The sequence below is a fragment of the Psittacula echo genome, assembly GCF_963264785.1.
Source record: "Psittacula echo genome assembly, chromosome: 4".
NCBI classification, from domain to species: domain Eukaryota; kingdom Metazoa; phylum Chordata; class Aves; order Psittaciformes; family Psittacidae; genus Psittacula; species Psittacula echo.
The window spans coordinates 19,048,311-19,076,296 of record NC_137738.1 but is presented as its reverse complement, the minus strand read 5'-3'; the positions used below and the strand labels follow the sequence as shown (position 1 = coordinate 19,076,296).

Below are 27,986 nucleotides of genomic sequence, written 5' to 3'. Positions count from 1 at the left end.
TTGAATGCATAGGATGTTTCAAAAGAGATGTCAGGGTTATCAGAGAAATGATCAATTTTTATTTTATAGGCTTCACCATGTTAGTCTGTATCCTTCCTGGTTTAATCACCTTGCTGAGATTCGTGGTCACATCCCTCATGTCTGCATCTTGGAGAATACTTTTGTACTGCAGTCTGAAAAATAATGTAGAAATAACTAGTTAGCTATTGAATTAACCAGTTTGGAGCTACGTGCTGTGGTTGTTGGACTTTACTGCTGGTTGACTTAAAGTTTGGTATTTCAATGCTGCAGTCTTCTAAGCTGGACATGTGTGTATTTTGGTGCATTCTCATCAGAGAATAGAGTTGCCTTTGTATGTTACCTGCCGCCTTTACCTCATGTGAAATTTTTGAAATCCTAATGCACTTTAGAGCTTAAAGCAGAGTAAAGGGCACTGCTTTCATGCCTGTTCTTTGGGGAATTTTTTACTACGTGATCTTTATACGCCAGGGTAAAATTTGGAGTGGTGGAAGGGGGGGATTTTCCAGTTCTGGTGGCCTGAAACCATTTACAAGTCTGACTGTAAATGTACAGGGAGGGCTTTCTTCTGTGCCCTCTTGACTTCTGCAGGCAGCAGGAAGGTCTGATGCAAGTGAGCCATTTCTCAGAGGTGTGTGTTCATTGATTTCTTCATGTTGCATGTTCAAAAATCTTTATTAGAAAGGACTTACTAAGCACAAAGCCTTCTTCACTGATGAAGATTATAGTCTTGGTGGTCTGTCCAGAGGATGGTGGTTATAGCCAGAAGCTTTGGAGAAAGTCATTGGTAAACTTCTGGCAATAACAAGACCAGTAGTCAGAGATTGCTGTATCAGAATTCCCCTTCCCCTCCTTCTTTTATGCTCAAAAACACTGGAAAAGATTTTTGGGGGAGAGAAGACAGAACTGCTATGCTTGAATGTGTTATTTTAAGCAAAGACAAGTCTAGGTGCCTTAGTAAAACACTAAGATAAGCTAAGCTAAGGAGAAACAAGTTCTGCTCTCACGCTAGTCTTTCCTTCACCTCTCTCCTGTTGCCCATTCATTTGACAAAGAGAGAGTGCTCACTATTCAGTATGGTAGCAAATCCCTTTTCTCTATAGAAGGACAAGAATTGTGAAGAAACTTTTTGCCTTGTTTAGGGAAAAGATTTTCTTTAGAGAGGTCTTAATTATCCAGGAAGTTTTTTCATAGACTTTGCATGGTTTCCTGTTTAAGGCAGAGCTCTCCAAGTATCCCATCTAGAGTAAATGGCATTCATTAAATAAACCAGGGAATTTCTGTGCTCCTGCACAACTCTCTTTTTCTACCCAGGCGGTTTCTCCAGAACCAATTCAGCATCAGTCTCCTGCTTCTACCTCTATCTGAGGCAGGTGGTGGTGGAGCACAGCCTCCATCACAGGAGTTGCTGGTAAGCTGCTCATTTAAACAAGCTTATTATCCCAAATGCAGTGATTTGTCTGCCTCTGCTATAGATCTGCATTTCTGCTTACCTGTATGTGTAAACTGTTGAATTTCAATAGTTACTTCGATTCACCATCCTTTAGTCCTTGTGTATCAAAGACATTGGCAAGCCAGTGGATAGAATAAGAGGAGGCATTGTGGCAGCAGTGAAAGCGGAAGTTGGCTATAAAGACACCAAAAGCCAAGGGTGCCCCCGCCTCTCTTGTACCAAAGCCCGAGGCTATGAATAGGGACCTTGACTCACACCACTCAGAGGAGTGCTCAAAATCACACATCTCTTCTCCCAGTCTGATCAGTCTGAGCCTTATACCTGGTATGTAGTAACCCCATGCAGCAGTACAGAATGGGCACTGACTGAGGAGAAAGCAACTTAACGGAAGACCCAGGGGTGCTTTCATTATCTTGTTGGGTGGCCAGCATGTATGTCTATCAAAAGAGAGTTCAGGACTATTCTCATGAATGTTTTCCCGTGGTTGTATCCCTGAGCATTGCTCTCTCAGGTGAGAAATGTTTTATTTCAGGTTGGTTTGTCATTTTTCCCTTCCTAGCTGTGTCTTTGAACTTGCCATTTAAATCATGGCATTATCACTCACTTTAAGATGGTTTAACTGCTTTTACAATGTAACAAGAGTTAGTTACAGTGTTCTAAAGATTTAACACACCACAGAGGTGGGAAGGAATAGCAAGTACTCCTCACTTTGCTAAGATTTTTTTTTAAAATATTCCAATTATTAGTAGATTTTATCTTTCAGGCCATCAATAAGGTAGGTTTCCTGCTTACAAATTAGGAAAAGGATACACAAGAAGACATCTCAAGTACAAGAAAGCATGTGGCCTCCTGCGTTTTAAAGATTTTCCAGGCACAACTACAGGTTGGGCAGAGAAGAGATTCAGAGCAGCCCTGAAGAGAAGGACTTGGGGGTGTTGGTCAATGAGAAACTTAACATGAGCCAGCTTCAGTGTGTGCTCACAGCCCAGAAAGTCAACTGTGTCCTGGGCTGCATCAAAAGGAGCATGGCCAGCAGGTTGAAGGAGGTGATCCTGCCCCTTTACTCTACTCTTGTGAGACCTCACTTGGAGTATTGTGTACAGTTCCGGTGTTCTCAACATAAGAAAGACATGGAACTGTTGGAACAAGTCCAGAGGAGGGCCACGAGGACGACCAGGGGACTGGAGCACCTCCCGTATGAAGACAGGCTGAGAAAGTTGGGGCTGTTCAGCCTGGAGAAGAGAAGGCTGCGTGGAGACCTCATAGCAGCCTTCCAGTATCTGAAGGGAGCCTATAAGGATGGTGAGGAGGGACTCTTCATTAGGGACTGTAGTGATAGGACAAGGGGTAATGGGTTCGAACTTAAACGGGAAGTTTTGATTGAACATAAGGAGGAAGTTCTTTACTGAGAGGGTGGTGAGGCACTGGAATGGGTTGCCCAGCGAAGTTGTGAATGCTTCACCCCTGGTGGTGTTCAAGCCCAGGCTGGACAAAGCCTTGGGTGACATGATTTAGTGTGAGGTGTCCCTGCCCATGGCAGGGGGTTGGAACTAGGTGATCCTAAGGTCCTTTGCAACCCTAACTATTCTGTGATTCTAATTACAGCCGGTAGCCAAACACAGACCTTTGCTCATAGCAAGAAGTGGTCTGCAGTGAGTGGCAGGGGCAGTTAAAACATTTGGAAACCCACTAAGGTTATTTTGAGGGATTTTTTTCTTTTTCCTGCAGCCTCTTGGGGAGGACCCTGCAACACAAAGTGGTGCAGTGACTTACCAGCGTTGACTGTGTCAGAAGTAGAACGCAGAAACTGTGACTCCCAGTGATTGTGATCAACAGTGATCTACTCAGTGGCATTATTTTTTTTTATTTCTTTGTGATCTTAGGCTGGCCAAGTCTACATTGACTCTGATCCCGCTGCTGGGGACCCATGAAGTCATCTTTGCTTTTATTACTGATGAGCATGCCAGAGGGATGCTGCGCTTTGTGAAGCTTTTCACTGAACTCTCCTTTGCTTCTTTCCAGGTAGCAGCATCGTGCCCATATGCATAAGATATTTTTTAACTGCTCTTTGGGGACCTGCTTTCTCTCTCATTCATTGCATGTTCCCTGTTCTTTATATTGCTCAATTTAGTGATGGATATTACAGGATTATGACAGTGGGAGGGAAAATATGGGGACTAATTTTTAATAGCCAACTTACATGTTAGTGTCATGTACTCTTGTGTTCAATGTTCTTAAATTGACCACAATAAACTGGTATTCCTATCCATGTATTAATATCTACTTCCTATGGGACACCTCAAGGCAATAATGAAATTGCCTGTGATTTCCTGTAATTGTATAATGGCATTGCTGAAAGAAGATTTTGTGCTTTCTCTGGTGTTTTTGATACTCCCTGGAAAATCTGTGCTGTAAGAGGTAACTGTCTACAGCTGTAACTGCATATGAGGAGGATGTAGGTTTACTGTGATTTCTTTTTTTTTTTTTTTTTTTTTTTCAGCTCTTGCCTTAGGTAAGGCCATTTCAAGAGTCTCCTTGCTAAAGGAATCGTTCTAGTTTCTCTGCTCACCCACTCATTCCCTTTTATCAAGCACAAAACTGTATTTAAGATCACCATGAATTGTTTACTTACAAAGTGTTTATAACTTGAAACCAGGTAAAGAAAAAGAAGGGGAAAGATATCTTTAGAAAAAAATAACAGGTTGAAGAAACATTAACATCTTCCTCCCAGTATTGTGCACTTTGAGACGTAGTTTGGTCAAATCTCTCATCTGCCGTCAGAGCTGGCAGGGACCAGAGATTGTCTCCATCCTTCAGTCTTGTATGAGACATGCCATTGTGGAGCTTCTAGCCCTCTGCAAGTTTGTTTGGCAAAGTGAGGGAATTGCTCTGCTCACTGCTGTTCTGTTTTTTGTTGATTTCAGGGGCTGATGGTTGCAATTCTCTACTGTTTCATCAATAATGAGGTAAGACACACTAGTTGTTCAGTTTGCCTTATCGGCATCCACTGTAGGGAAAGAAAATTGAAAATGATCTTGAACTGCTAAATTGGCCTTGTTCAGGACTTTCACTTGTTTTACAGACCTGCCTCTGTACAGCTACACAGGATAACTCCTCGGACAAATGCTTATGGAAGGAATTCAGGCAGTATAATTTAGGGCCACTATTTGTAGACATGAAATCTTGCAAATTGTCTTGCTCACAATTGTGTAGTTTGCACTGCTGAAGCTTTTATTTTATTAAGAATTATAGCTGCTTTTCTTAATCTGTGTCATAGTCCTTCTTACTTGCTTGTTTCGGGGAATGTGGGAGTAGAGCCAGTTTTATTCTGAGAACTCAGCTCAGACAAGACTGATGAGGTTGGGGAGTCCTCTTGGCTAATGCCTGTACAATTTGGTTTTTTGTCTGATTTTTCTTGTGGCCCAGCTACTTGAAGACATTGTTGCTCTCTCATTCAAACCAAACTTCATGGAGTGGTGAGCTCACCCGCATGTCCAGAAGAAATGCAGCTAGGGCTTTGAGTTAATTGATTGCAAGTACCGTCTTCTATGGCTTCTGATGAATCCCAGCCCTGTTGAGGGAAGGAGTGTTTTTCTGATTTACTACTGCGGGAATCTCTCATGTTACCTTGCAGGTGATTATTATTATTCATTCAGCAGCCAGGTTTGCAAAGCAAGCAAACACTACTAATTTGGCAGTACATTAATAAATTTACTGCACATCAATGTGTTTTACACTCATGCTAAATCTAGTCTACTAAGTCTACTAAACATGGCACGGTAATTCAAAATCACCTACTGAGAGATGAGCCTCACCAAGGAATTAGAATCAATGGAATAATGTTCTACTCATGTCATTATGGCCAGGCTGAAGTCAACAGAAAAGCAGCAGGCATTCTAAATTAAGCCCTTCAGGAGACTGCTCACTTTTGTAGTTTGTGGGTAAGATTTTGTTTAAGCTGATGTGTTAATTGTACTGCTTATGAAAGTCAGAGGTGCGTAGCTGCAGGCTCTGCCCAAGTGTGAATAGGAGAATATTTGTTTCAAATCCCTTGTACAGCTTTACAGGTGTACTTTAATCCTGAAATGCAGCACCGTCTGCTGGTGCATCATGTATTTCTTTTGATGCACTCTGGCCTTTGCTCATACATTCCCTATGCAGCTGCAGCCAGGCCTCTCATGAGTTATGCCCAATCAGTCATTTCCTCCATGCGATACAAGGGCACAATTACATCATAGCCCAAACTTTATTACAAACCCTGAAACACATAGGCTTTTTTCATTTGAGGGAACTTTCTGTGAAGTAGCCTACCTACATTTCTAAGAGATCCTCCAAATCTCTTGTTGCTATAGTTCTCTTGTCTTTGTAGTAATTCATAAAATCTAACCACAGTGTTAGTGTTAGCTCAGCTTCACAAAAGGCTGGCAGACAGTCTAGGCTTAATTATTTTTGCTTTTTCCAACCCTTGCTAAAAGAAAGGAGGAGGATTTTGTCAAGCCCAGTCATCAGCATCCATAAAATAAATCCATGTAAAGAGTTTGATTAGGTCAAGGCTCTTCTATTTCTTTCCTAAACTATATGAGAAATTTTTCTAAGCTAAATGAAAAACTGTTTTTCTTCTGACAGACTATATGTGCCTGAAGACTACCCTTGTTTGCAATATGGTCTATATTTTTATTTTTGTCTGTGACTTACTGACTTTTTCTTTTTTTCCTTAACCATACAGAATGAAAGTTTTTTACAAGTTCTGGTGCTAGATCAAGAAATAAAGTTAGAATTTATATTAATATACTTTTCTAGTATCTACTTATGCAAAAACATTAAAGTATGTTCATATTTCAGTCATATTTCACTGGAAAGATTCTAGGATTTTCTCTGATACTGCTCTGAAGCCAATAGCAGCGTCTCATCAGATTGCCAGTCTGATCACCAGTGTTATCTGCAAAATAAGATGGCCTTAATATGGCCAGTTTTTCTGCAATTAGAGTTGCTTTCTGTAAGAAATATTCTAAACCACAGAGATGCTGCCTCTTTCCACCTGAATTAGCTTAAGCTGGTTCAGGTTTCATTCTCTGTGGTCTTCCTATTGCAATGGAAATACACTTCACTCTTCTACTTTAAAGAATCTGCCCTGACTCCAGGACTCCTGACTTTTTTTTTTTTTTTAATTACTGCCCAATCTTCTCTTTTTCTTTTAATTTCATTCTCTATACAGACCATCCATTGAACTCCCCCACCAACTCCATTCTATCCCATTTCAGACCTACTTTCCTTTCACTATGATGAGTTTTTCTGCTGAAGGCTTTTTTTTTTTTTTTTTTTGTAATTGGAGTACAGATTCATTGCCACACTCCCAACACCCTTGCCCACTAGCTGCATTAAGCTCAATCAGCTGCTGTCTATGTGAAGTCTTCTCTGTCCTTGCTCCTTGCACCATCTTTTCTGAGTTCTCATACCTCTTCCCTTTCTCTTTCAAAATACACTATGTAAAAATTTTCCTTCGCCTTTCTTGTGGGAGCCTTGTTCATGGTTCCCTTTTCCATGCAGAGCTTATTTCTGGGGCCTCTAACCCACACCTCGAAGTCACTAGGCTAATTATTTTGCTGAAAGATCTGTAGATCTACTTCTGTGTTCAAGAACTGCCTCTTCAGAAAATAATTCTTAACTTATTCTCTTGGTCATTCACAGTCTAAGACAAAACTCAGTTCAACACAGACAGCAGAGCTGCTCTTTACCTCTTTCCTATCCTCTAAAGAGAAAACTAATATTCTGTCATTCAGATCAATTCCTAAGACAGATCCATTCCTATAGTCTTTTGCTCAGGTCTTCCCATTCACTTCATCTCAGTGTTGCAGGCTATTTGTATTGTAGCTCTAGGATACAGCCTGTCATTCCAGCCAGATTGAAGACTCATTTCCTCCCTTTGACTGATCCTAAGATACCTATTTCTATTGCTTATTGACTTAGTCAGCAAGTATGTTCATGCTTTCTTTCAGAATCTGCCTGTAAATGTCTACACTATTTTTTTCACAGTGCTGACTACTAAATCAACTACTTTCCATGCCCTCAAAAGGTATCAAGTACTGGGGTGGTAATACAGTCAGTTCTTCTCCTGCAGATAGTACGGTCCCTGCATTTCACTGTTTCCTTTTCTGTCACGCTGTTGTCCCTCATTCTTCTGTGCCAAGCTATCCCAGTCACACTCTCTTTTTCTGGTGTCTTTGTGCAGCTTTAGACACAAAAACCCTGAGTTATGGTAAAATACAAGGATCTTTCTCAGCATCTTTCCTTCTGTCCCATTTGGTTGTGATACTGGAGAAACAGATTCCATTATCAAAAATGCAGAGGTGCAGCTGGTTCCCACCAAGACATTATTCAGGACAAGGGCTGTAGTCCAGAGCTGCCACTGCTAGAAGTAACCACCAAGGGAAGACAATAAGAGTGTGTAAGGTTCTGCTCCTTTTTTAGGGTGGCCTCCCAGGTTCACTATTTCACAATGAACAAACAGAGTAGACAGACATACCACAGCTGGTTCTCTAGGAGATTTCCCCTCTGAGAATAAAGGTTTCAGGAAGCTGGATATGATGACAAGCCTGTGCTGAAACAGCCATCAACCCATTTAGTCTCTTGGTGGTCAGTAACAGACCCTACAAGGAAACAAAAAGGAACTCTCCAGAGAAGGCTCTCTTTAGAGGCCCTCTTATAGTGAACTTACTTCCAGACTAAAGTACACACCATAATGAACTGATTACTGTAGTTGTACTCCTGCCTTTCCCTGGAGTAAAAAAAAGGGTCCATTTTGTGTCCTCTGCCTTAATATGTTAAAAGCTAATGGAGATTCTTACTTCAGTCAAATAGCAAGAACTTTGCCCATGGAACAGGAAGACCTAAATTCTGTTCTTGTTTAGCAGTTACAAGACCCTGGATAAACTTCCAAATAAGTACAGAGGTTACACAGTTTAACCCAGAACTTGTGACTGGATGAGCATATTCGGTAGCTTTTAAAAAAGCTGGTATCTAGAACAAGATATTGTAATTGCTATTTAAAAAGGAGGGGGAAAGTACAGTCTTTAATGTGCTTGATTGTTGGTTTTTCAATTCTAAATAGATTTTTTATTTTTTATGGAATAAAAACCTCTGTATATATTCAAAGAACAAAAATAATCCAATATGTAATACTGTTTAAATCAAACCAAAAGTTAAAACAGAACCCTTAAGAATACCTGTGGTGACAGTACTGAGCAGAAAGTTAGTCTTTTCAGTCATTTCCTGGCTGATAAGCAGTCAACTTAATTGTTAGTACTGGTAGGGCATAGAGTATATTCAGTATTGCAGCTGAATACAGTTTAGAATAAAATAATGAAGGTAAGATTTCCTGGTGCATAAAAGGAGCTTTATTTCTACAAGTAAAAGTGAATGCTGTCATTATTTTAAACATGGAATACCCTATAATGGACTAATGAGATAATTGGATAATTTGAAGCAATAATATTGCAGGTTTGAAGCATTGCCAGCTTTTCTCAGTAGTATGGTATCTTTATTTTTATCTTGTTCCTTTTTCTTTTTTTTTTTTTTTTTTTTGGAGTCATATGAAGACCTGAAGTCCTGTATTCATTCCTTTAGTTTTCTTATTTGTTTCTGTTAGGTTCAGATGGAGTTTCGGAAAAGCTGGGAGCGCTGGAGATTGGAGCATCTCTATGTCCAGAGAGACAGCAGTATGAAACCTCTGAAGTGTCCAGCCAACAGCATCAGTAGTGGAGGCACGGTAGGCAGTACTGTCTATGCTGCCACGTGTCATGCCACGTTCAGCTAAGATTTCTGCAGGTGAATAGACTGAGAACAATGAACTGTGTAATATAACTGAAACCCATTAAATACCCAAGCAAGTGGCTTACGTATGCCATCTCCAGCAAGAAACTTAAGTATATGCTGCTTATTGCCTGCAGGCTGCTGGACAAAGGTTTTAGGGAAAGCAATCTGCTAATGTAATCAACACATCAGAGGAAAAATTGATCACGTCTAAAGTAAGTTAAAAGAGATCTTTCTGTTTGCACATAAGGCCTCCAGGTGTCCAAAACTCTTAAGCATAGCATTGATCCAGTCTCAAACCATGGGGTCAATGGCTTATTACTGTTGAGTGGGCAAGCTGAGTGATTGATTAAATTACAAGAATACAGAGTATGATTATTGCCAAAAAGTACATTTAGACATTTTGGGTTAGGGTAAGGTGTAGCACCAGTACTTGGAGAGAAACTCGCCCCCCCCCCCAAAAAAAAAAACAAACCAAACAACAAAACCCAAAAAAACCCCAAACAAAACCCCAATACTTAGTGAGACACAACTTGTGAAGAATCAGTTTTGTAGTAAAAGTTTCCCAAAGCTAAAAGTTGAAGATGATGCTTACCTGTTTTCTGGGTAGGTGAAGAACAGCATTGTGAAGGTCTATCAGTACAGCAGGTAGTGTGGCATACATTTCTGAATTATCTTTTTAAGCTTCACTGGAAAATAAATAAACCAAACCAAGTATGTGGTAGGGGCCTCTTCTGCTATTAATAGGTGTGCAATTGTCTCTATTGACATGGGTGGAAATAGCCCCTCAATGCACAGCCCTTGTTTTTACATGGGCTCTCTGTAAAAGACCTGGCACACAGGTGTTAGCAGGGACAGGAGAGTGACTTGTGGTTAAAGAGGACATTTTCTTTCTAAGCTACACTCTGTTTCTTGTGGGTGCAAGCACACAGAAGTCAGCTTGTGGCCACAGCTGCTCTTAGCAGAATTCACTTACTTGGAAAAGATGCGGTAATTCACTGTGTAGGCTCGCTCTTCTTTCTCCTCCAGCCTTGTTTTTCTCCAGAGAGGCGACACCTGCCAGGCGCTGCGCTGGACCTGGGCTGGTGGGACGGATGCGGGTTCAGCACGACGGACAGCTCCCGTTGCCCGCTTGCCCATGCTGGGCTGGGCTGCCCTCCTCATCCTCTTCCTCCTCTCCAGCCTGCCTGCCATCAGCGGGATTCAGAAAATACCCCCCAAAACACTATCTAAGCTCAATGGGCTTTTGTCTGTTTGCTTAAAAATGCTAGGGCTCTGGCAGTGAATACATCTACACACACACCCCCACCCCCCCCCCCATATTAACTAGAGTTGCTGAGGAAAACCAGCGGTACCTTTACAATCAGGATGTGATCCATTGCATCACTTAACAGCAAGTTTTATAGATCTTTACTCAGCTGTTATTCGGGCTCCCTTTACAACAAAGAGGCAAGGTGCCAAAGACTAGCTCTGAGCACATCGCCATCCATAGATTTCTTGTAGTAAGTAACTTCTGTGGTACAGCAGTTAAGACTATTCAGCAGAGTTAAAAAAACCAAAAGAACAAAGAACCAAAAAATCCACCAACCAACCAAAAAAAACCCAACTAACCAAAACCCTAAATATTTCCAAGTTTCTCTTTGCACCTGTGTTCACAGCCTTTGTTGCCAAAAAAGTGAACTGGATATTCTGGGGTATAATTCAGTATCTTTCCTGCCTGAAGCTAGATTGCTTTGCATAGGATTATTTAATCATTGTATTAGAATCCAGATTGCCAACAGGGTGGATTAGTTTTGCAATCATCAGGTTAGAATTGAATTAGAAAGGATATGTTACCTTCTTCTATAATGCTTGTAACTGAGCTCCAGGGGGGGAAATCAGACATGTTTATAGAAATCCACCACAGTTCTCAGGCTGGCTTATGTACTTTTAGCACGATGGCTTCAACCTGAGCCACTTCCAGGCTTCCATTCCCAATTTTGGCTGCAGAGCTGACCTTGGAATGAAGCACCTCAGGTTCTTCTGAAAATTGAGTAACCAGCTTCTATGTTGTGTGACCATCAATACAACATAATACCTGAGCACCACATGTGTATGCTAACTGCTGTACTACAACTTAATTAGCTTCCTGTATATAAAGACTATGCTTGATGTTTCTATTTAACATCTACCCTTGAGTGCTTTGAATGGGAAAAGCCTGATGAAGTTAATCACTGGTAGGTGAAAAGGCAGCATGATGACAGATGAAATTTACAGTTGTATGATAATGCACACTGGAGGGAATAATTTAACTCATGAATATTCAAGAGTAGGTGCTAGTTTTCCAGGGTCCTGCTTAGCTGTGTGCAAACCTGGAAAAAAAGTTTCTGCTACTTGTGCAACAGTTAGCAAGATGATAGTTTTGCTATGACAGGAAGCTACGGAAGTGTTTTAACTCACTACTATGCTGGAAAAAGTACACATAACAAATGAAACAGGACTGACATAGGAATAGAGAATATTTACACACGTGGTGGCAAACCTGTACTTAGTTGCTGTCACAAGATTGTTTCAACAGTTTGATGGACTTTTGTGTTACAAAGCTCTTGGCCCTCCCTGTCACTTAAGAATAGAGGGCTTTGGGCCTACAAGAAGAGCTCCAGTGCCAGATGTCAAAACTTCTGCCTTGTTAGAATGCAAGAAAAAATAAGATGACAAAGTGAGATCTTAGCCAAGCAGAGGGTAGTAGCGGATTTTCCCCCACACACCTCTCTGATTAAGCTCTCATGTCTTCAAACCTTTTTAAATCCCCTCCAAGGGAGGGAACGACTCAGTGAGAGTAATTGCCACCAAAGCAGAATTAATTTTGAGAACTTGTGTACTTTCAGCAAGGCCTAAATACCAATTTCTCCATCATACTTTATCCCTACTTTGATAAAACCTCTTGCAAGCCTTTGTTATTTTTCAAACTGTCTCCATTTCAGAATTTATAATGTGATTTGAGTATCATGAAATAAGCAAACCTAACACAAAGCACTGGAGCAGATGAACTGTGTGAATTTTCATTTCTTGCGCCTTTCAGCTTCATGCTCATTTATTGTGGTAACTTGTTTCACAAAGCATTAAATAGAAGAGTCTATAAATTCATGTGGCCATAACTAGAGTTTATAGTAAATTAAAACTTTACTTCCAGCCCTGCTGCTATAATTTTATAATTTCATGAATATCACCTTGTATTTAATATTTATTTGCATGTATTTCCTGGTTTTGAAGAACATTCACAGAATCAAACTGTATGTCAGAGTATCAACTCCCCTTAAACACTACACTGATGTTTATTTTTATCCTTGTGAATAAAGTTTCAACTTAAATTCTGTCACTCATGTATTTAAGTATCACCCAACTACTACTTACTCTGCAATTAGAATACTTTTTAAGAATGGAAAGATTTGCAGTCATGGTTCTTCTAAGGAAATAAAGCTTTGTATTTGCAACTGTATGTCCAAAGAGGCTTTTGAATCTGTAAGGGCTGTGTTAAACAAAACCAAAATGCAGCATTTTATTTGTAAAGAGTCAGAAGGAATTGGTAGGAAGAGTGAGAACTCTTTGAGGTTTTTATAACCAAAGGATGGCAAAATATGTGCAAATCCCAAAATTCTGTGCTCAGCTTTAAGTAGCAACATTTGGAATTTATATATCAGACCAATGCAGAAGCTGAGAGAGTGCTGTGAAAAGCTACTGAGCGATGCTTGGCAGTGTTAAACATATTACCTGTGCTTTAATCTATTATTCTCTTTCCAGTCCTATTAAACTCAAAACAACTTTTCCTTTAGTTTCCCCAACCAATAAAGAAACTTGTTGTAAGTCAAGCGTGAACACTGTGTGCAACTGTGACATTAGAAAAGTCATAAGGAAACAAGATTTGAAAGACCAATTTGTGACTCAGCTCAGTCCTCAGAGGCACAAGTCCTACCAGCTGCTCTTCACTATGACTTAATGATTTGTTTTAACAAAATATGTATTAAAAATACCAGTGGATCATACAAGAACACCTTATATGTTCTGGGATGGTACAGAGAAGCACCATCAACTGTGCTCTGCTAAAAGTACTGTATCCAATGACAGAGCAAATCCCCTTCCATCTGAGGGACTCTTTTCCATATTTGCCACACACTTATCCTAAGTTTCTTCCAAAATGATGGTTAAACTCCCGTGTTTTAGTACATGCCAGGAATAATAATGTCTTTTTTGCTTACATTATAAATGTAAGGCACTGGAACGGGTTGCCCAACGAAGCTGTGAATGCTCCATCCCTGGCGGTGTTCAAGGCCAGGCTGGACAAAGCCTTAGGTGACATGGTTTAGTGTGAGGTGTCCCTGCCCATGGCAGGGGGGTTGGAACTAGATGATCTTAAGGTCCTTTCCAACCCTAACTATTCTATGATTCTATGATAAAAGTTGTTAACATAAAGCAAACAAGGAACTTGCATTAAAACCAGATGTTTGTATTAGATGAAAGACATGAGTGCAAACAGAAGCATCGCCCAATGTTAGGTATACAGATAGTGTTTCACATCTGTTCTTCAGAAAGAGGATTCTAGCTAGTGCTGGGAAGAAAAGCAGTTGTCTATTCCTCTAAAGGTGCCGTCAAATACCAGCCTTCCTGTACCAGTGGCAAAGATCACCAGGAGCTGAAATTCACCAGATGGCTCACTCACTGCTCTGAAAAGGCCGTGCCTACCGCTGCACCACCAGCACAACCCCGGGGACGAGGGAGGTTTGCTGCCGGCTGCCCAGCCCCAGCTGCCCCTGGAAACCAGACCGAAGCTCACACTTTGCTACGGCTTTATTCGGGACCGGCCCGGCCTGGGGAAACCCCGCCAGGAAAAAGGCACAAGCGGCGTTTTGCACAGAAATAACGTGAGGTCCCTTGTACGGGGGGGTGGAGATAGTGGGGGTCCCCGGCAGCCGGGCCAGTTACTACCTCCCGGCGGCTGGCCGGTAATACAGCTCCCGCTCCAGCTGCTCGACGGTCAGCGTCCCGCGGATGGGGACGCAGCCGGGGTTAAAGACAGAGTAAGCACTCAGCTCTTCCTGCCGCCGCTCGGCGGGGCCGCGAGTGCCGACGTACATCCAGTAGAGCAGGGAGAGGACGAAGTAGGGCAGCCCCAGCTCCAGCTCCACGAACAACGCCAGCAGCACCGCCCACAGCAGCACCTTCAGCACCAGCAGCAGACTCGCCGACACCGGAGCCACCGCCTCCCCGGGAGGGGCCTGTAGAGGCGGCAGCGACACGCGGCGTCAGGAACCGACCCGACGCCACACAGCCCCGCCCCTCTCCTCTCCTTCTCCTCCCACCTCAGCGCTCACCTGACAGCCGCCACCCGGGCCCGCCGCGGCGGCCTCTCTCTGTCCCTCGCCGGCCTCCGGGGCCGTGACCTTTCTCGGCGGCTCCGCGGGGCGCGATGAGGCGGTGGCGCAGCCGCGGGCGGCGCGAAACTGGGCCAAGCGCCGCTCCACGGTGGCAGACATGGCCGCCCACGCCTGCGCAGGGCCCGTGCAGCGACTCCGCTCGGGGGTGGGGCCGAGGAGCGCGACTGCGGGGCGGACCCAGAGTGGGGCTGAGTCGGGTGGAAACAGGGGCGGGAACGCCTGAGCCGGAACCGGGGGCGCTCGAAGGGGCGAAACTACGTTATAGGGACCCACAGACAATAGGTTATGCTCTGCCCGTCATTTTCAGAATTGGTAGTGGAGCCAGCCGGTTAGCTCTGGAAAAAAGCTGTACATTACCAAAGGCCTTGCCCTTTTATGGTTTGTTTTGGGTTTTTTTTCGTATTTAAACCTTAATGACTAATGTTGACACCAAAAAGAAAAGGGAAAGGATAGAAGGAAGCATGGGGTGACCAAAACCTGGAGAATATGAACGAGGCATTAGCAACCAGGGTGACCAGCAGGGTTTGTGTTGGGCGCTGGAGTGGTCGTTTTAGAGCTGTGCTGAGCAGGCTGGGCAGGGTTGGCATGGAGGAGGAGGAGAAGGAGGAAGACGTGAAGGGCACCCACATGTGCTGGATGTGGCCAGCAGGCCCATGCTCAGTGGGGTGAGAGGAGCCACAGCTTATCCTGGGCCACCTGCTGCTGGCTGTGGAGGAGCGTGTGGTGGGCTTCCTCCAGCGCAGGCCTGGAGGCATCTCCAGTGTCCCTTGGCACGGGTGTCTGCTAAAACCACACCAGTTCATCCCGCTTTCTCTTTAAACAAAAAATTAAAATCAGGAAAACCAGCTCTGTCGCGTCATCTTTCAGCTATTAGTACAGCCAAGAAATAGAAATGTATGTACCGGAGCTGGCTCTTAGCCTCAGGAGTGAAATATTTATCACTCTGCAGCAGTAATGATTAGCCACGAGACATAGTTTCATCCTGCAGTGCCATTTCCAGTTACTTATAGCTTTCTCAGAAGTGGCCTTTAGGGCTGAATATCTCATGCATGTGTCAGCTCAGAAGTTAATATGAGAAGTCAAATAAAAATCAATTTGGGTGTTCTTAAGTTATCTTAATGTGGAAAAAATTGGGTTTTTTTCCAGCCAAATAATTTTTCAAATGCCTATTTTATGCTCAGTTACAAAATAACTTTCTTTCAACCTTCCAAATTTGCAAAAAGTGACACAATGAATGACATTTTTCTGTTTATTTGTGGAAATTTGATTTTGAAATAACAGTCAAAAATGTTTTAAGGTAGCCTGCACAGGACATTATTTTGACTTTTTTTCCTTTCTCTTGTACTACTGCTCATGAAGACAGTTCCTCCAAGAAGTGCTGGGTAATTCCACGTTATGTTCCGCATGCATCATTCATCAAACTAATAGTTATACCTGAGCTTAATACCACCTTTGCCCAGTGATTCACATGCTCTCAGCTAATATTAAAAATTTACTAGGTTTAATATGTATTTGCTATTGTGCAAAAAAATAGCTATCTTATGGCTGTGTCAGGGTACCTGTATTGCCCTATGTTGTTAAGGCACATGTAAAAGTGTGCCATGAATCATGCCTTTGAAGCCCAAGAGCACTACAGCAATCTCATCTGTAAATGAGTATCTAAACAAGTTTGGATCCATAAAGTCTTAGATGACTTCAGTATATCTTGGTTTTAAACAAACAGCTTCATTGACTAGACAGGGTATTTAACAAACCATCTGGTCAGTGTGTTCCCTACTGTTAATGCTTATAGAGGTCCTGAACAGTTCACCAAGCCCAATCTTTGGCTCCTCAGCCAGTGGCTGGGAGGGCAGGGAGGGCATGGAGAGCTCAAAGAACTCTTCTCTGTATCTCTTAAGTCACTTCATGCCTTCTGTACTATATATGAGGGGGAAAAAAATGCTTGTAGTCTTTTTGTAGGCGTGAGACCATGAGTCAAGTCTTTCTCCCCTTTTTCTGCAGCTAAATAAATGATTAATCAAAAATGTCCATTGCTGCTGATAGATCTCTCATGCTTCATTCTCAGTAACTGACATTCTGGAACTGCTCATCAACTTTTAGGAGGCAGCATTAAGATAATTTCAAAAACTTGTGATTATTTTAACTTGGTTTCATGCTAAATCATAATGGTAATGTCTGTAATACAAATAAGCCCAGTGTGTTTTTCTGTCAAGAAGAAAACCTCTTGTTCTTTATATGTTTATATATATGTCCACTTTTAACCATTTTGAAACTCTTTATCACAGTATCACAGTATCACAGTATGTTAGAGATTGGAAGGGACCTCATCTAGTCCAATCCCCCTGCCAGAGCAGGAACACCTAGATAAGGTTACATAGGAATGTGTCCAGGCGGGTTTTGAATGTCTCCAGAGAAGGAGACTCCACAACCTCCCTGGGCAGCCTGTTCCAGTGTTCCGTCACCCTCACTGAGAAGAAGTTTCTTCTCAAGTTTAAGTGGAACCTCTTGTGTTCCAGTTTATACCCATTACCCCTTGTCCTATCCTTGTTTGCCATTGAGAAGAGCCTGGCTCCATCCTCATGACACTCCCCCTTTATATATTTATATACACTAATAAGGTCCCCCCTCAGTCTCCTCTTCTCCAAAGTATAGAGACCCAGCTCCCTCAGCCTTTCCTCATAAGGGAGATGCTCCACTCCCTTAATCATCTTAGTTGCCCTGCGCTGGACTCTCTCCAGCAGGTCCCTGTCCTTCTTGAACTGAGGGGCCCAGAACTGGACACAATATTCCAGATGCGGTCTCACCAGGGCAGAGTAGAGGGGAAGGAGAACCTCTCTCGACCTACTGACCACCCCCCTTCTAATACACCCCAGGATGCCATTGGCCTTCTTGGCCACAAGGGCACAGTGCTGGCTCATGGTCATCCTGCCATCCACTAGGACCCCCAGGTCCCTCTCCCCTACACTGCTCTCTAACAGGTCGTTCCCCAACCTATACTGGAACCTGGGGTTGTTCCTGCCCAGATGCAGGACTCTACACTTTCCCTTGTTATATTTCATCAAGTTACTCCCTGCCCAACTCTCCAGCCTGTCCAGGTCTCGCTGGATGGCAGCACAGCCTTCTGGCGTGTCAGCCACTCCTCCCAGCTTAGTGTCATCAGCAAACTTGCTGACAGTACACTCAATTCCCTCATCTAAATCATTGATGAATATATTAAATAATACTGGTCCCAGTACTGACCCTTGAGGCACTCCACTAGATACAGGCCTCCAACTAGACTCCGCCCCATAGACTACAACTCTCTGGCTTCTGTCCTTCAGCCAGTTTGCAGTCCACCTCACTACCTGATCATCCAGACCACACTTCCTCAGTTTAGCTATGAGGATGCTGTGGGAGACTGTGTCAAATGCTTTGCTGAAGTCAAGGTAGACCACGTCCACCGCTCTGCCATCATCCATCCACAATGTTATTTCTTCATAAAAGGCTATGAGGTTGGTCAAGCATGACTTCCCCTTGGTAAAGGCATGTTGACTGCCCCTCATAACCCTCTTATCCTTGATATGCCTTAAGATGGCACCAAGGATAAGGTGTTCCATCACTTTCCCAGGGATGGAGGTGAGGCTGACCGGTCTATAGTTACCCGGGTCCTCCTTCTTGCCCTTTTTGAAGATTGGAGTGACATTTGCTTTCCTCCAGTCCTCAGGCACCTCTGCCGTTTCCCAAGACTTGGTAAAGATGATGGAGAGTGGTCTAGCAATGACTTCTGCCAGTTCCCTCAGCACCCGCGGGTGCATCCCATCTGGACCCATGGATTTATGGATGTCCAGATTGCTCAACTGGTCCCTAACCCATTCCTCATCGACTAAGGCAAACTGCTCCGTTGACCTGACTTCATCTGAGGTCTCAGGAGTACAGGGCTCTTCAGGACTGCTTCCGGCAGAGTAGACAGAGACAAAGAAGGCATTCAATAACTCTGCCATCTCTGTATCTTCTGTCACCAGGGCACCCATCCCGTTCACCAGTGGGCCAACCTTGCCTCTGGTGTTAGTTTTATCAGCTATGTATTTGAAAAAGCTCTTTCTGCTGTCCTTGACCCCTCTGGCCAGATTTAATTCTAAGGAGGCCTTAGCCATCCTAGCTGCCTTCCTACATCCTCTAGCAGCAGCCTGATATTCCTCCCAAGTGGCCAGCCCCTCCTTCCATGACCTATAAACTCTCCTCTTCCACTTGAGCATACCCAGCAGTTCCCTATTTAGCCACGCAGGTCTCCTGGCCCTCTTCCTTGACTTCCTACGTGTCGGGATGCTCTGCTCTTGAGCTTGGAATAAGCAATTCTTGAATGTCAACCAACTATCTTGGGCCCCTTTACCTTCAAGCAGCCTTGCCCATGGGATTTCTCCTAGCAATTGCTTGAAAAGGCCAAAGTTTGCCCTGCTAAAGTCCAGGGTTGCAATTCTACTTGCTATTGTACTGGTCCTACCACACAAGATCCTGAATCCCACCATCTCGTGGTTGCTGCAACCAAGGCAGCCCTCAACCTTTACTGCTTCGACCAGACCCTCCTTGTTAGTGAGGATGAGATCCAGCAGCGCTCCTCTCCTGATTGGCTCATCCACCATTTGCATGAGGAAGTTATCACCCATACACTGGAGGAACCTCCTGGACTGTGGCTGGGTTGCTGAGTAGTCCTTCCAGCAAACATCAGGGAAATTAAAATCCCCCACAACAACCACAGCCTGTGACTGTGAGGCCGCTCTCAGCTGCTTGTAGAAGGCCTCGTCCACTTCCTCACCCTGATCTGGTGGCCTGTAACAGACACCCACAACAGTACCGCCTCTGCCAGCCTGCCCCTTAATTCTCACCCACAGACTCTCAACTCGCTCATCCCCTGTTCCTGGACAGAACTCAGTACATTGCAGCTGCTCTCGCACATAAAGAGCAACCCCACCACCCCGCCTGGCTGGCCTGTCTTTCCTGAAAAGGACATAGCCCTCCATGAGTATATTCCAGTCATGTGAGCTGTCCCACCACGTCTCTGTAATTGCCACCAGATCATGATCTCCTGACTTAACACAGGTCTCTAACTCCTCCTGCTTATTTCCCATGCTGCACGCATTGGTGTACAGGCATTTCAAGGAGGGAGCTGAGCTCGCCAATTTCACCCTAGGATTATAGGAGGCCTCCCAGTCTTCATCAATTCTAGAGTGCTGCCCCACTGGGGCAAGCCCAGTTACAACCCCATCCCCCTTTGAATCTAGTTTAAAGCTCTCCAAATGAGCCCTGTTAATTCATGCCCCAGCATCCTTTTGCCTCTGTGAGTTAAACCTTTCCCACGTGCCATCATCCGGACTGGAGCCTTATAAAACCAGCTGTTATCAAAGAACCCAAAGCCCTGCCTAAAGCACCAGTCTCGTAGCCAGTTGTTTATGGACTGAATTTTCCCATTCAGTCCCACATCATCACTGGAAGATGGAAGAACTGAGGAGAAGATCACTTGAGCCCCAGACTCTTTCACCATCCGCCCCAAGGCCCTGTAGTCTTTCTTCATCCCCCTCAGACTGCGGGAAGCAGCTTCCCCCCCACCTGTCTGGAAGACCAGCAGTGGGTAGTAGTCTGTCGGGTGCACCAGTCTGGGGAGCGCCTTGGTGATATCCCTGATCCGGGCTCCATAGCTTTATCCCAGCTATCATCTTTTCATTATATTTTATTATTTACGATACAGAAAAATCTTTGCATTCTACTCTCAGCCAGTTATCACCAGCATAAGGGACTACTTTTTCAGTTCTTGGGAACTTCCAAAACATTAGGAATCTTGGCTATGTCACCCCGTCAGCAAGAGAACTGAAAAAGATGAAGTGGCTCAGTGGTTTGGAATGTTGTTGCTTACTTCCTACAGCTACAGCTATCTCTTCATGTGTACCAGCTTTTTCAGATATCAACACTAATCAAGTCACATTAACTCTTTTAATGGATTACTCTAATTCACTGACAGGAGCTTTCTCCTTCATGAGATAAGCATACACACACACACACTGACTTGCTAAGTACCATTAATGCAGACAGAAGGGCAGCCCATTATTAATTTAACAACCTAGCTTAATTAGTTCAATGGAGCTGAGGGAGCATTAGCTTTAGTTGTTGAGATCTTGGAGAACATGCATAAAATAGATTGAAGTGCACAGACTCATACTTGTCTAATTCCATACAGAGTTTTCTGCATAGCCATTTATTAATCAATTCTAAACTGCAGGGAAGAACTGCTTCCTTTGTAAGAAATGGTCATTAATTCTCCTTCCTAAAATAGCAGCATCAGGGTACTTTGCCTTTAGACACAAAGGAAATTTTTTGTCTGCCTTTTTATTGAACTAGTTTAGGTTCTGAATTGCAAATTTTCCCATCTGTGTAGTTTCAAAATGCATACATTAGTATATTCACCAGTGCATGCTAAAAGGTGCTGAGATACTGGTACTTATGTTACTGCTTTATATACTGAAATGTTCTATATTTAAACACATTAAAACATGGGCAAAGCAGAATTATTAATATTTCAGTCACAACTCTGAAATGTTCCTTATCATTTCATGTGCAACTTCATTTGAGGAAAAGAACACAGTTAATATCCCTCACTATTACAATGTCAGCTGTAAATGTCAGATCTTCTCTTCTCAAAACTTACTTATTAAAAAAACCCAAAACAACCCAACCCCCCCCCCCAAAAAAAAAACAGCAAAAAAAGCCCCAGAACTTCATAAATTAACTATCAAAACACTTTTTTGAGGTTGAAGATACATAAGGCATTTTGGCTTGAAGTGAATATTTTTTTTATTCTAGGTTTGCATAGCACTTAACCACAGCAGCCCATAACTAGATGCTGTAACAGCATTTCCCCTGTGTTACAGACAGCAAAAATGGAAGTAAAGAGCATCCAAGAACAAGGTAGAGCCCATTCTGTACCTGAGTTCTGGTTCCACATCTATTTCCTTCAATTCCATTGGAGTTTAAAATACAGAAAATACTGTAAGCTAGAAGGTGAATAAAAACTGAGGAAGACTAAAGTGGAATGCATTGCTCCCTTAAACACATACATACACAGTCTTCAGAAGCTTTCATTAAAAGCATGCCATAAACTTTAGCATTCACATAGACTGCCAGTTTTGTACAGCCACTTCCACAAAAACACAAAGGGTAGCAGAGCACTGACAAGTTTCATTTAATTTTTAAAAGCACAGAATGCCCAGAAAAGTTTTGCAACAACGCTTTCCCGTACCTTCACATCCCTGCCCTATACGATAGATGTCATCATCCAGAAGCACTGAGCTGTCATCACAATTGGCAATGTGCATTGCAGCTAGCTGGCTCGAGCCTCAGGCTCTTGCTGATAAATATAATTTGCCTATAAACAGTCCAAATGCGGATGAGACTGCATCTGCACCTCTGAGACGCATGTAATAGGCGTTAGGGCTTAGTGCTATTTCTGAATTTCCACAAATTGTTCGGCAGAACACAAGATGAAAGAGGGAGGCATCATGGCAGTCCTATTCCTCCTTGGGTCTACAAAAAAGAAATGAGCATACCTACAATAAAATACTTGCATATGTATACCTCCACGTAATCCACAGGACAAAAGTCCAAACTATTACTTCTGACAAACTGTCAGCTTGTATGGAAATACTATGACTTTACTCTTTTTTTCCAATTTCTCTTTTTTGTCCTCATCTGCCTTAGCCCCAACACCTACACTGGATTTTGGAATATTTATGGTGATTGTCACCAGAAGGGAAACTGCTTGGTCAGATCACAGCTAACAGAGGACAAAGGTTAGGGGTAAGGCCTTCCCTAGTTTTTTCAAGGACGGGAATAAACTAGCAAATCCACCAAGAGAACTTTCAGCATGACCTAGGAGAACACTTTCCCACATCACTACTTAAATAAATGATACACCAATTACTTCTTTCCAACTCTGCTATGCAATAGTACAAATAATTGTCATTGCAACAGAGCTTTGAGTTCTAAGCTGCACCCAGAAATGCACAAAGCTTGTGCTGAGGTTCACCACTGAAAATTAGTGGATGGCACACACAAGGTAAAACCAGGTATACTTGTAATGAACTTAATCCCTAAATTGATCTGCCAGTTACAGAAGGAATTTTTATGGGCTTGTGATAACACAAGGTGGATGTCAGTGGGAATTTTTCCAGGGCTACACAGTGTTTGGGATTACATCTCCTCTCAGGCAGAATTGAGCAAATACCTCACTCTCTGCTTGATGAGACTTACAGGCCTCACACAAAACTATTTCACAAAATTATTTCCCTTAAACCAAAATACTTTATAGCATTTTTTTTTAGCATGATAAATATTGCCAATTATTTATTCTGTTTATTAAACTGTAAGTATTCCTCACAAACCTTGTACATTATGCATTTTCAAAATAATAGCAATTACATTAAGATGACAGTTAGGTCCTCAATAAGGTTAGCATCTTACATGTTGCATTGAAGACAACTGGAACAGGGCTGGGTCTCTAAATTTAGGATAAGTTCAAAACTGGGTCTGGCTGGTTCTAGTGCAATAAGAGATTCACAGAATCATAGGATGGTTAGGGTTGGAAGGGACCTTAAAGATCATCTAGTGCCAAAGATCATCTAATTCCAACTCCCCTGCCATGGGCAGGGAAACCCTCCACTAGACCACATTGCTCAAAGCCCTGTCTAACCTGCTCTTGAACCCTTCCAGGGATGGGGCATCCGCATGGATGTGATGTGCAATGCTCATCTGGCCTCTGATGGGCTTAGAAACCAAGGGCTGTGTTTTGGCCTTTTGGGGCTGAGCATGAAGGACAGTCAACATTGCAGGAAGTTCAGAATGTAACCTCACACCTGGGCTAGCTCTTTAGTCAAGCTCAACTGGAGTTTAAGAATTTCACTTGGCTGGGACCTCACAGGCCATGCTTTGAGTAGTCAAGCTTCAGAAGGAAGGGAGGAAAACCCCAAATCTATTGGTTAAATGGAGATTTAAGATGGCAGAAAAGACTGAGGACTGTTTCTAGGTAATTTTTTTATCTCAGAGGGCAGCAAAGGATGTAATATGTTCTTTTGTCAGTTCTTCCAAAGGATGACTAAGTGGCTTTGGACATTGTGAATATTTAGCAGTATTATCCTATCATTTCTGAGCAGTGCAGTAAGGACAACAATCTGTAGCAGATAAAATATGAATTCATAAGGGAAAAATATTTACAGATCAAAAGGCCTGACATTTATGTTTCTAGAGAAAGGAGAAACAGACATGAGCAAAATTCTCTACATTTTAGTTTTGTAAAATCAAAGTGGTTGTTGCAGACCCTTCACATAAGTTGAATTCTGGCCTTAAATACATACCAGTGTATATTTTCTTTCTTTCTCCATCTCTGGTCTCTAACTCCCTTCTGGATAACTGCCAGTGAATGTCGGTGGTTTTTTGAGATTCTTGAAAGGAACGCACGGGGTGAGAGTGCCGTGGATTCAGCCAGGACACCATGAACCTAAGGAGAAATTATAGCACCCTCTGGTGTCATTTCAGATGATTACGTTGAAGATTCATGTTTTAATTTGCTTGGGGAAAAAAAAAAAATGCCAGAATGTTTGGTTCATAATTTTTAATTCATGTTAGAAAGACTGTGACTGCCCTGTGATTTATTTCTATCTTATTGCTTTGTAAATGACTATGTAACACTCAAAAATTCAGATTAGTTTCTCTTTTAGGATCTAAATAGAACTGAAATTTTAAATTATGTCGTCTGCTCATGTGAGACAAGCAATATACCTTTTGAGCTATACGTAACTATACCTTTGCTTTCAATAAGTGTTGTCTTTATCACATGCACACTGAATTTCAGCATACGTTTTCTAAAACCCGCTCTCTGACAAGCCCAGGAGCCAGACAGCTTTAATCTTCACTTCTGTAATTCATACAGCTAACAATGGAAAGCTGGACAGCACGAGCTGAGATTACATCTCCCTTTTCCCTGCTGCAGACACAGCCAATTCTGACACTCCCAAAGACGTATTTGTGGATCGACTACAGAGACCTGAAGGGGTTTTATTTTCAGATTAGGGACTGAAGTACAATTCATATTGCATTAGCTGGATATATGCTCCCCTCTCCATAATTCCTGTTTCGCTTCTGTGATGGACATATGGTTGTGGCTCTGGGGTAAAAAAAAAATTCTAAAGTAAAAGTAAAATAACACCTACAGAGACTCTTCCATCATGTATTTATGGAGGTGGATTTATTTGCTGACTTGTTAGCATGCAGTAGAACAAGAAAACTGATGGGGAATCAATAGGACAGAACAGTGCTCTCAGTAGCATCAGCTGGTGCATAAGCATCACTAGCACTTCATACTCATACAGTAGCAAGTATCTGGCCCAGTATTCCTCATGGAAGGTAGAGGCCTAATGCCAAAAAAGACTCTTATAGCTGGCTGAATTCAGTGTCTATGCTTATTTCTGAAAAAAAAATCATAGGAGGTTGAACAAAATGTTATCTGCTCTATGGCTGCATTTGCTATGCATCATTACCAAGAGACTATATAGCCAAAAGAATTTGTGTCATATCAGCAGACCTATCACAGTTTAGGTTTGTCTTTAGTTGCCGTATTACCACCTCAGCCTCACTTCATGAGTTGGTTCCCTCTCCTTTTGTTTTATGTTTTCATGTTCTTCAATCTTGGCTGACTGCAGAAAAATGAAATCCACACTCGCAGGTCACAGCCTCAGTTGTCCTGTCCCCTCCTCAGCACTTAGCAAGACCATAAGGCTTAAAAAGCTAATTCCATCCTAACGTTCCTTAGGTACTTCATTATAGCTGTTTCTGTTAATGCTTTATTGCACTTACGGTTTTGTTGTGTACATCCAGTCTAAGACAAAATAATCTCTCCAGTTCATAGATGGTGATCTCTTTAGGCCAACACCACCTTTCACAACATACAAATCAAGGTTTTTGACTTGGTGTACATTTCTGTGGCCTTCAGACAAGTTGACGTGGTGTTTTGCTGTTGCTGACTGACATCTCCTGTGATGTGGCACCCATATCATGGTCCAGGACATTTAGCACGGATTCCTCTGATCTCTTGATGAAACCCGGTACATGGTGCTGTGGTCTGTCCTTCAGCATAAACAGTGTTTGGGAGCTTCTGGGACCTCAGGCTGTTTTACAGCGTACGTCATTCAAAGCAGCCAAGCACTAGCAAGCATCAGGCATGTATGAGCACCAGATGAAGGAGTTGTAGCATCACAGCATGCAAATCTCTGATGAGAGCATGCCACAGCTCTGCCTTGGCCTGCCTACACTGCACCAGGAACCAGTAGTAACAGCAGCACAGCAAATCAAAATCAGGGGAAGTTTCTGCACACGATTCTCCACATTTTTTCCCTGTTACTGGCATCCACTTCCCTAAAAAGTCTGGTTTATAGCACCTGCTGTGTCCACTAGGTGGTAGCAAAAAGGCGTTATTGGGGGAGGAAGGGTTTCCAGGGCTCCTCTCTACCCTTCTCCACTAAGGCACCCGGGTGTCTGTGGAGCAGATCCTGAGTCAGGCTGCTGCTGGTGGTCATGGGTAGGTGAAGGGAAACCCTGGGGAGCTTCAGTTTTATAGATCTTGGACTAAGAACTTGCTAAAGAGTAAATAGTTCTCAAAATTCAGAAAGATGCAAGGCAGGCAAGTTGCAGCAAACATTTTGCTTTTTTCTGAACTACAAAATAGGAAGAAGGGCATGCTTGGGGATTTTCTCCTTCAAAGCACCCCCAAAACCTGCAGAGGAATGCTTTGGTGAGATGCTGTCCCACACACAAATTGTCAAATGTGTGGAGTTTTCCATGTTCAGCTCATTTATTCAGGTTATGCTACATAGAGTAAGGCCATCTCTAGGGAAAGTGCTAGAGGCCAAAGAGGTGAGCAAGGTAGATGCCCTTCATGGTGTTCTAGTGGCATTGTTACTTCATTTAAAAATACCTACAATTGATAAACTTTCTGAACTATCTGTTGGGGTGAGGAGTCAGGCACAAGCTTAAAGACCCAAACACTGATCTTCTCTTCCACATCTCCACATCAACTGCTAGCACTAGAGCTTAGTATAAAAATATAAAACTTCTGATCTCGTACAAGTTTTCCTTCTCCATATGGGGATATACTCAGTATTTTTTAAATGGAAGAGGAGATATTTTTGGTGAAAAGAAAGCAAAATGTTTGCCTGGAAATAAAACATTTACATAGAAAAAGGAAGAAAATAAACCAAGAAAAATCTCTTCTTCAGATCCTCGCCCTACTTGATTTAGGGTAAGCACTCGATTTCAATGGGCATCTTTACCAGAGACTGTGACCTCTGCACTGGTGCTGCTGGATCACCTCATGGGACACAGTGGTGCCATCTGTCTCTGCCCAGCCTCTGCTTATTTGCAGGTCTATCTTGGCATGTGAATCTGAATTACCACACTACAGGAAACATCTTTTGCTGAAACATTCTTGTAATATATTTGGATTACAAGAAAAGGCATCTTTTATTTGGAAAATTGCTCCAGGAGCTCCTGATCATCTCAGTTCCATAAAGCAGGAAGGCCATGATTTCAGAGTGAAAAAGCAAAGCTCAGCAAACTGCCTGACCTCCTCTTGTGCATACACAACCTCCTAGCTACTGCTGAAGCCTGGTAGAAAGGGTGACAAAATAACTGTGCAGTTGTGTGGTACTAACCAAGTAGCACTGGGAAAGATGCAGTTTGTTTCTCTTCTTCAGCTTCTCAGCCTTTAAGCTGCAGCAGCTCAGGCTTCTTGAGAGAAATCCTCACCAAACTGCAGTTTATTTGAGTTCTTACTGTTCTGCAAGAGAAAAGCAGAGCAAGGAAAGGGAGAAAACAAAACCCAAACCGACCAAATAAAAAACCAGAATAATCTCAGTAACTGTTTATTAAAAGTGAATTGGTTCAAGAGCAAAAATTCAGAAAATGTCACAAATCAAACAACACCATTTATATCAGCTTTTCATTCCTTCAGGTTTGAGTCACAGGTGTGGTAATCAATAATCCACATTTTTTCCTGACCTTAGCAACATTCTAGAGGTAGTGCTATCACAGGGATAAACTATTCAGCAATTTCTTCAATATACCAATCACAAGCAAGCCTTTTGTGAATGTCAGGCACTCCTGTACTTTTTTATTTACATTTCACTTTTTTTTTTTTTAAAGCAATATTAAAAACAAATAAAAAAAATCCCTGGTTTATTTGACCATTACTTAACTTCATATCCTTTTCACAAGACTAG

The 27,986-nt window shown here is 42.7% G+C and overlaps 2 protein-coding genes across 5 annotated transcripts in view; one reads left to right on the top strand and one right to left on the bottom strand.

The window, feature by feature from the left end:
- Positions 1–9,777, top strand: part of GLP1R (glucagon like peptide 1 receptor) — an 85,907-nt gene extending 76,130 nt beyond the window's left edge. Inside the window, exons 11-13 of the mRNA XM_080614538.1 lie at positions 3,355–3,493; positions 4,396–4,437; positions 9,117–9,777. Coding sequence (XP_080470664.1) covers positions 3,355–3,493; positions 4,396–4,437; positions 9,117–9,284 — 349 coding nt within the window. The 3' untranslated portion in view covers positions 9,285–9,777. The remainder of the gene's footprint in view (positions 1–3,354; positions 3,494–4,395; positions 4,438–9,116) is intronic.
- On the bottom strand, positions 122–14,830 carry SAYSD1 (SAYSVFN motif domain containing 1). 4 transcript variants are annotated; one of them, XR_013956507.1, is made up of 6 exons: positions 14,629–14,830; positions 14,390–14,532; positions 10,257–10,362; positions 9,876–9,969; positions 7,995–8,118; positions 122–173 (listed from the first exon to the last, which is right to left on the bottom strand). XR_013956507.1 is itself a non-coding variant. In XM_080614539.1 (2 exons), the coding sequence occupies exons 1-2, from the start codon at positions 14,788–14,790 to the stop codon at positions 14,239–14,241; spliced, it is 456 nt and encodes a 151-aa protein (XP_080470665.1). In that variant the 5' UTR covers positions 14,791–14,830; the 3' UTR covers positions 13,301–14,238. The 4 variants fall into 4 exon arrangements, 1 of the variants encoding a protein (XP_080470665.1); XR_013956508.1 differs by lacking the exon at positions 122–173 and adding an exon at positions 2,769–5,042; XR_013956509.1 differs by lacking the exon at positions 122–173 and adding an exon at positions 6,478–7,880.
- Positions 14,831–27,986: the final 13,156 nt, after the last annotated feature.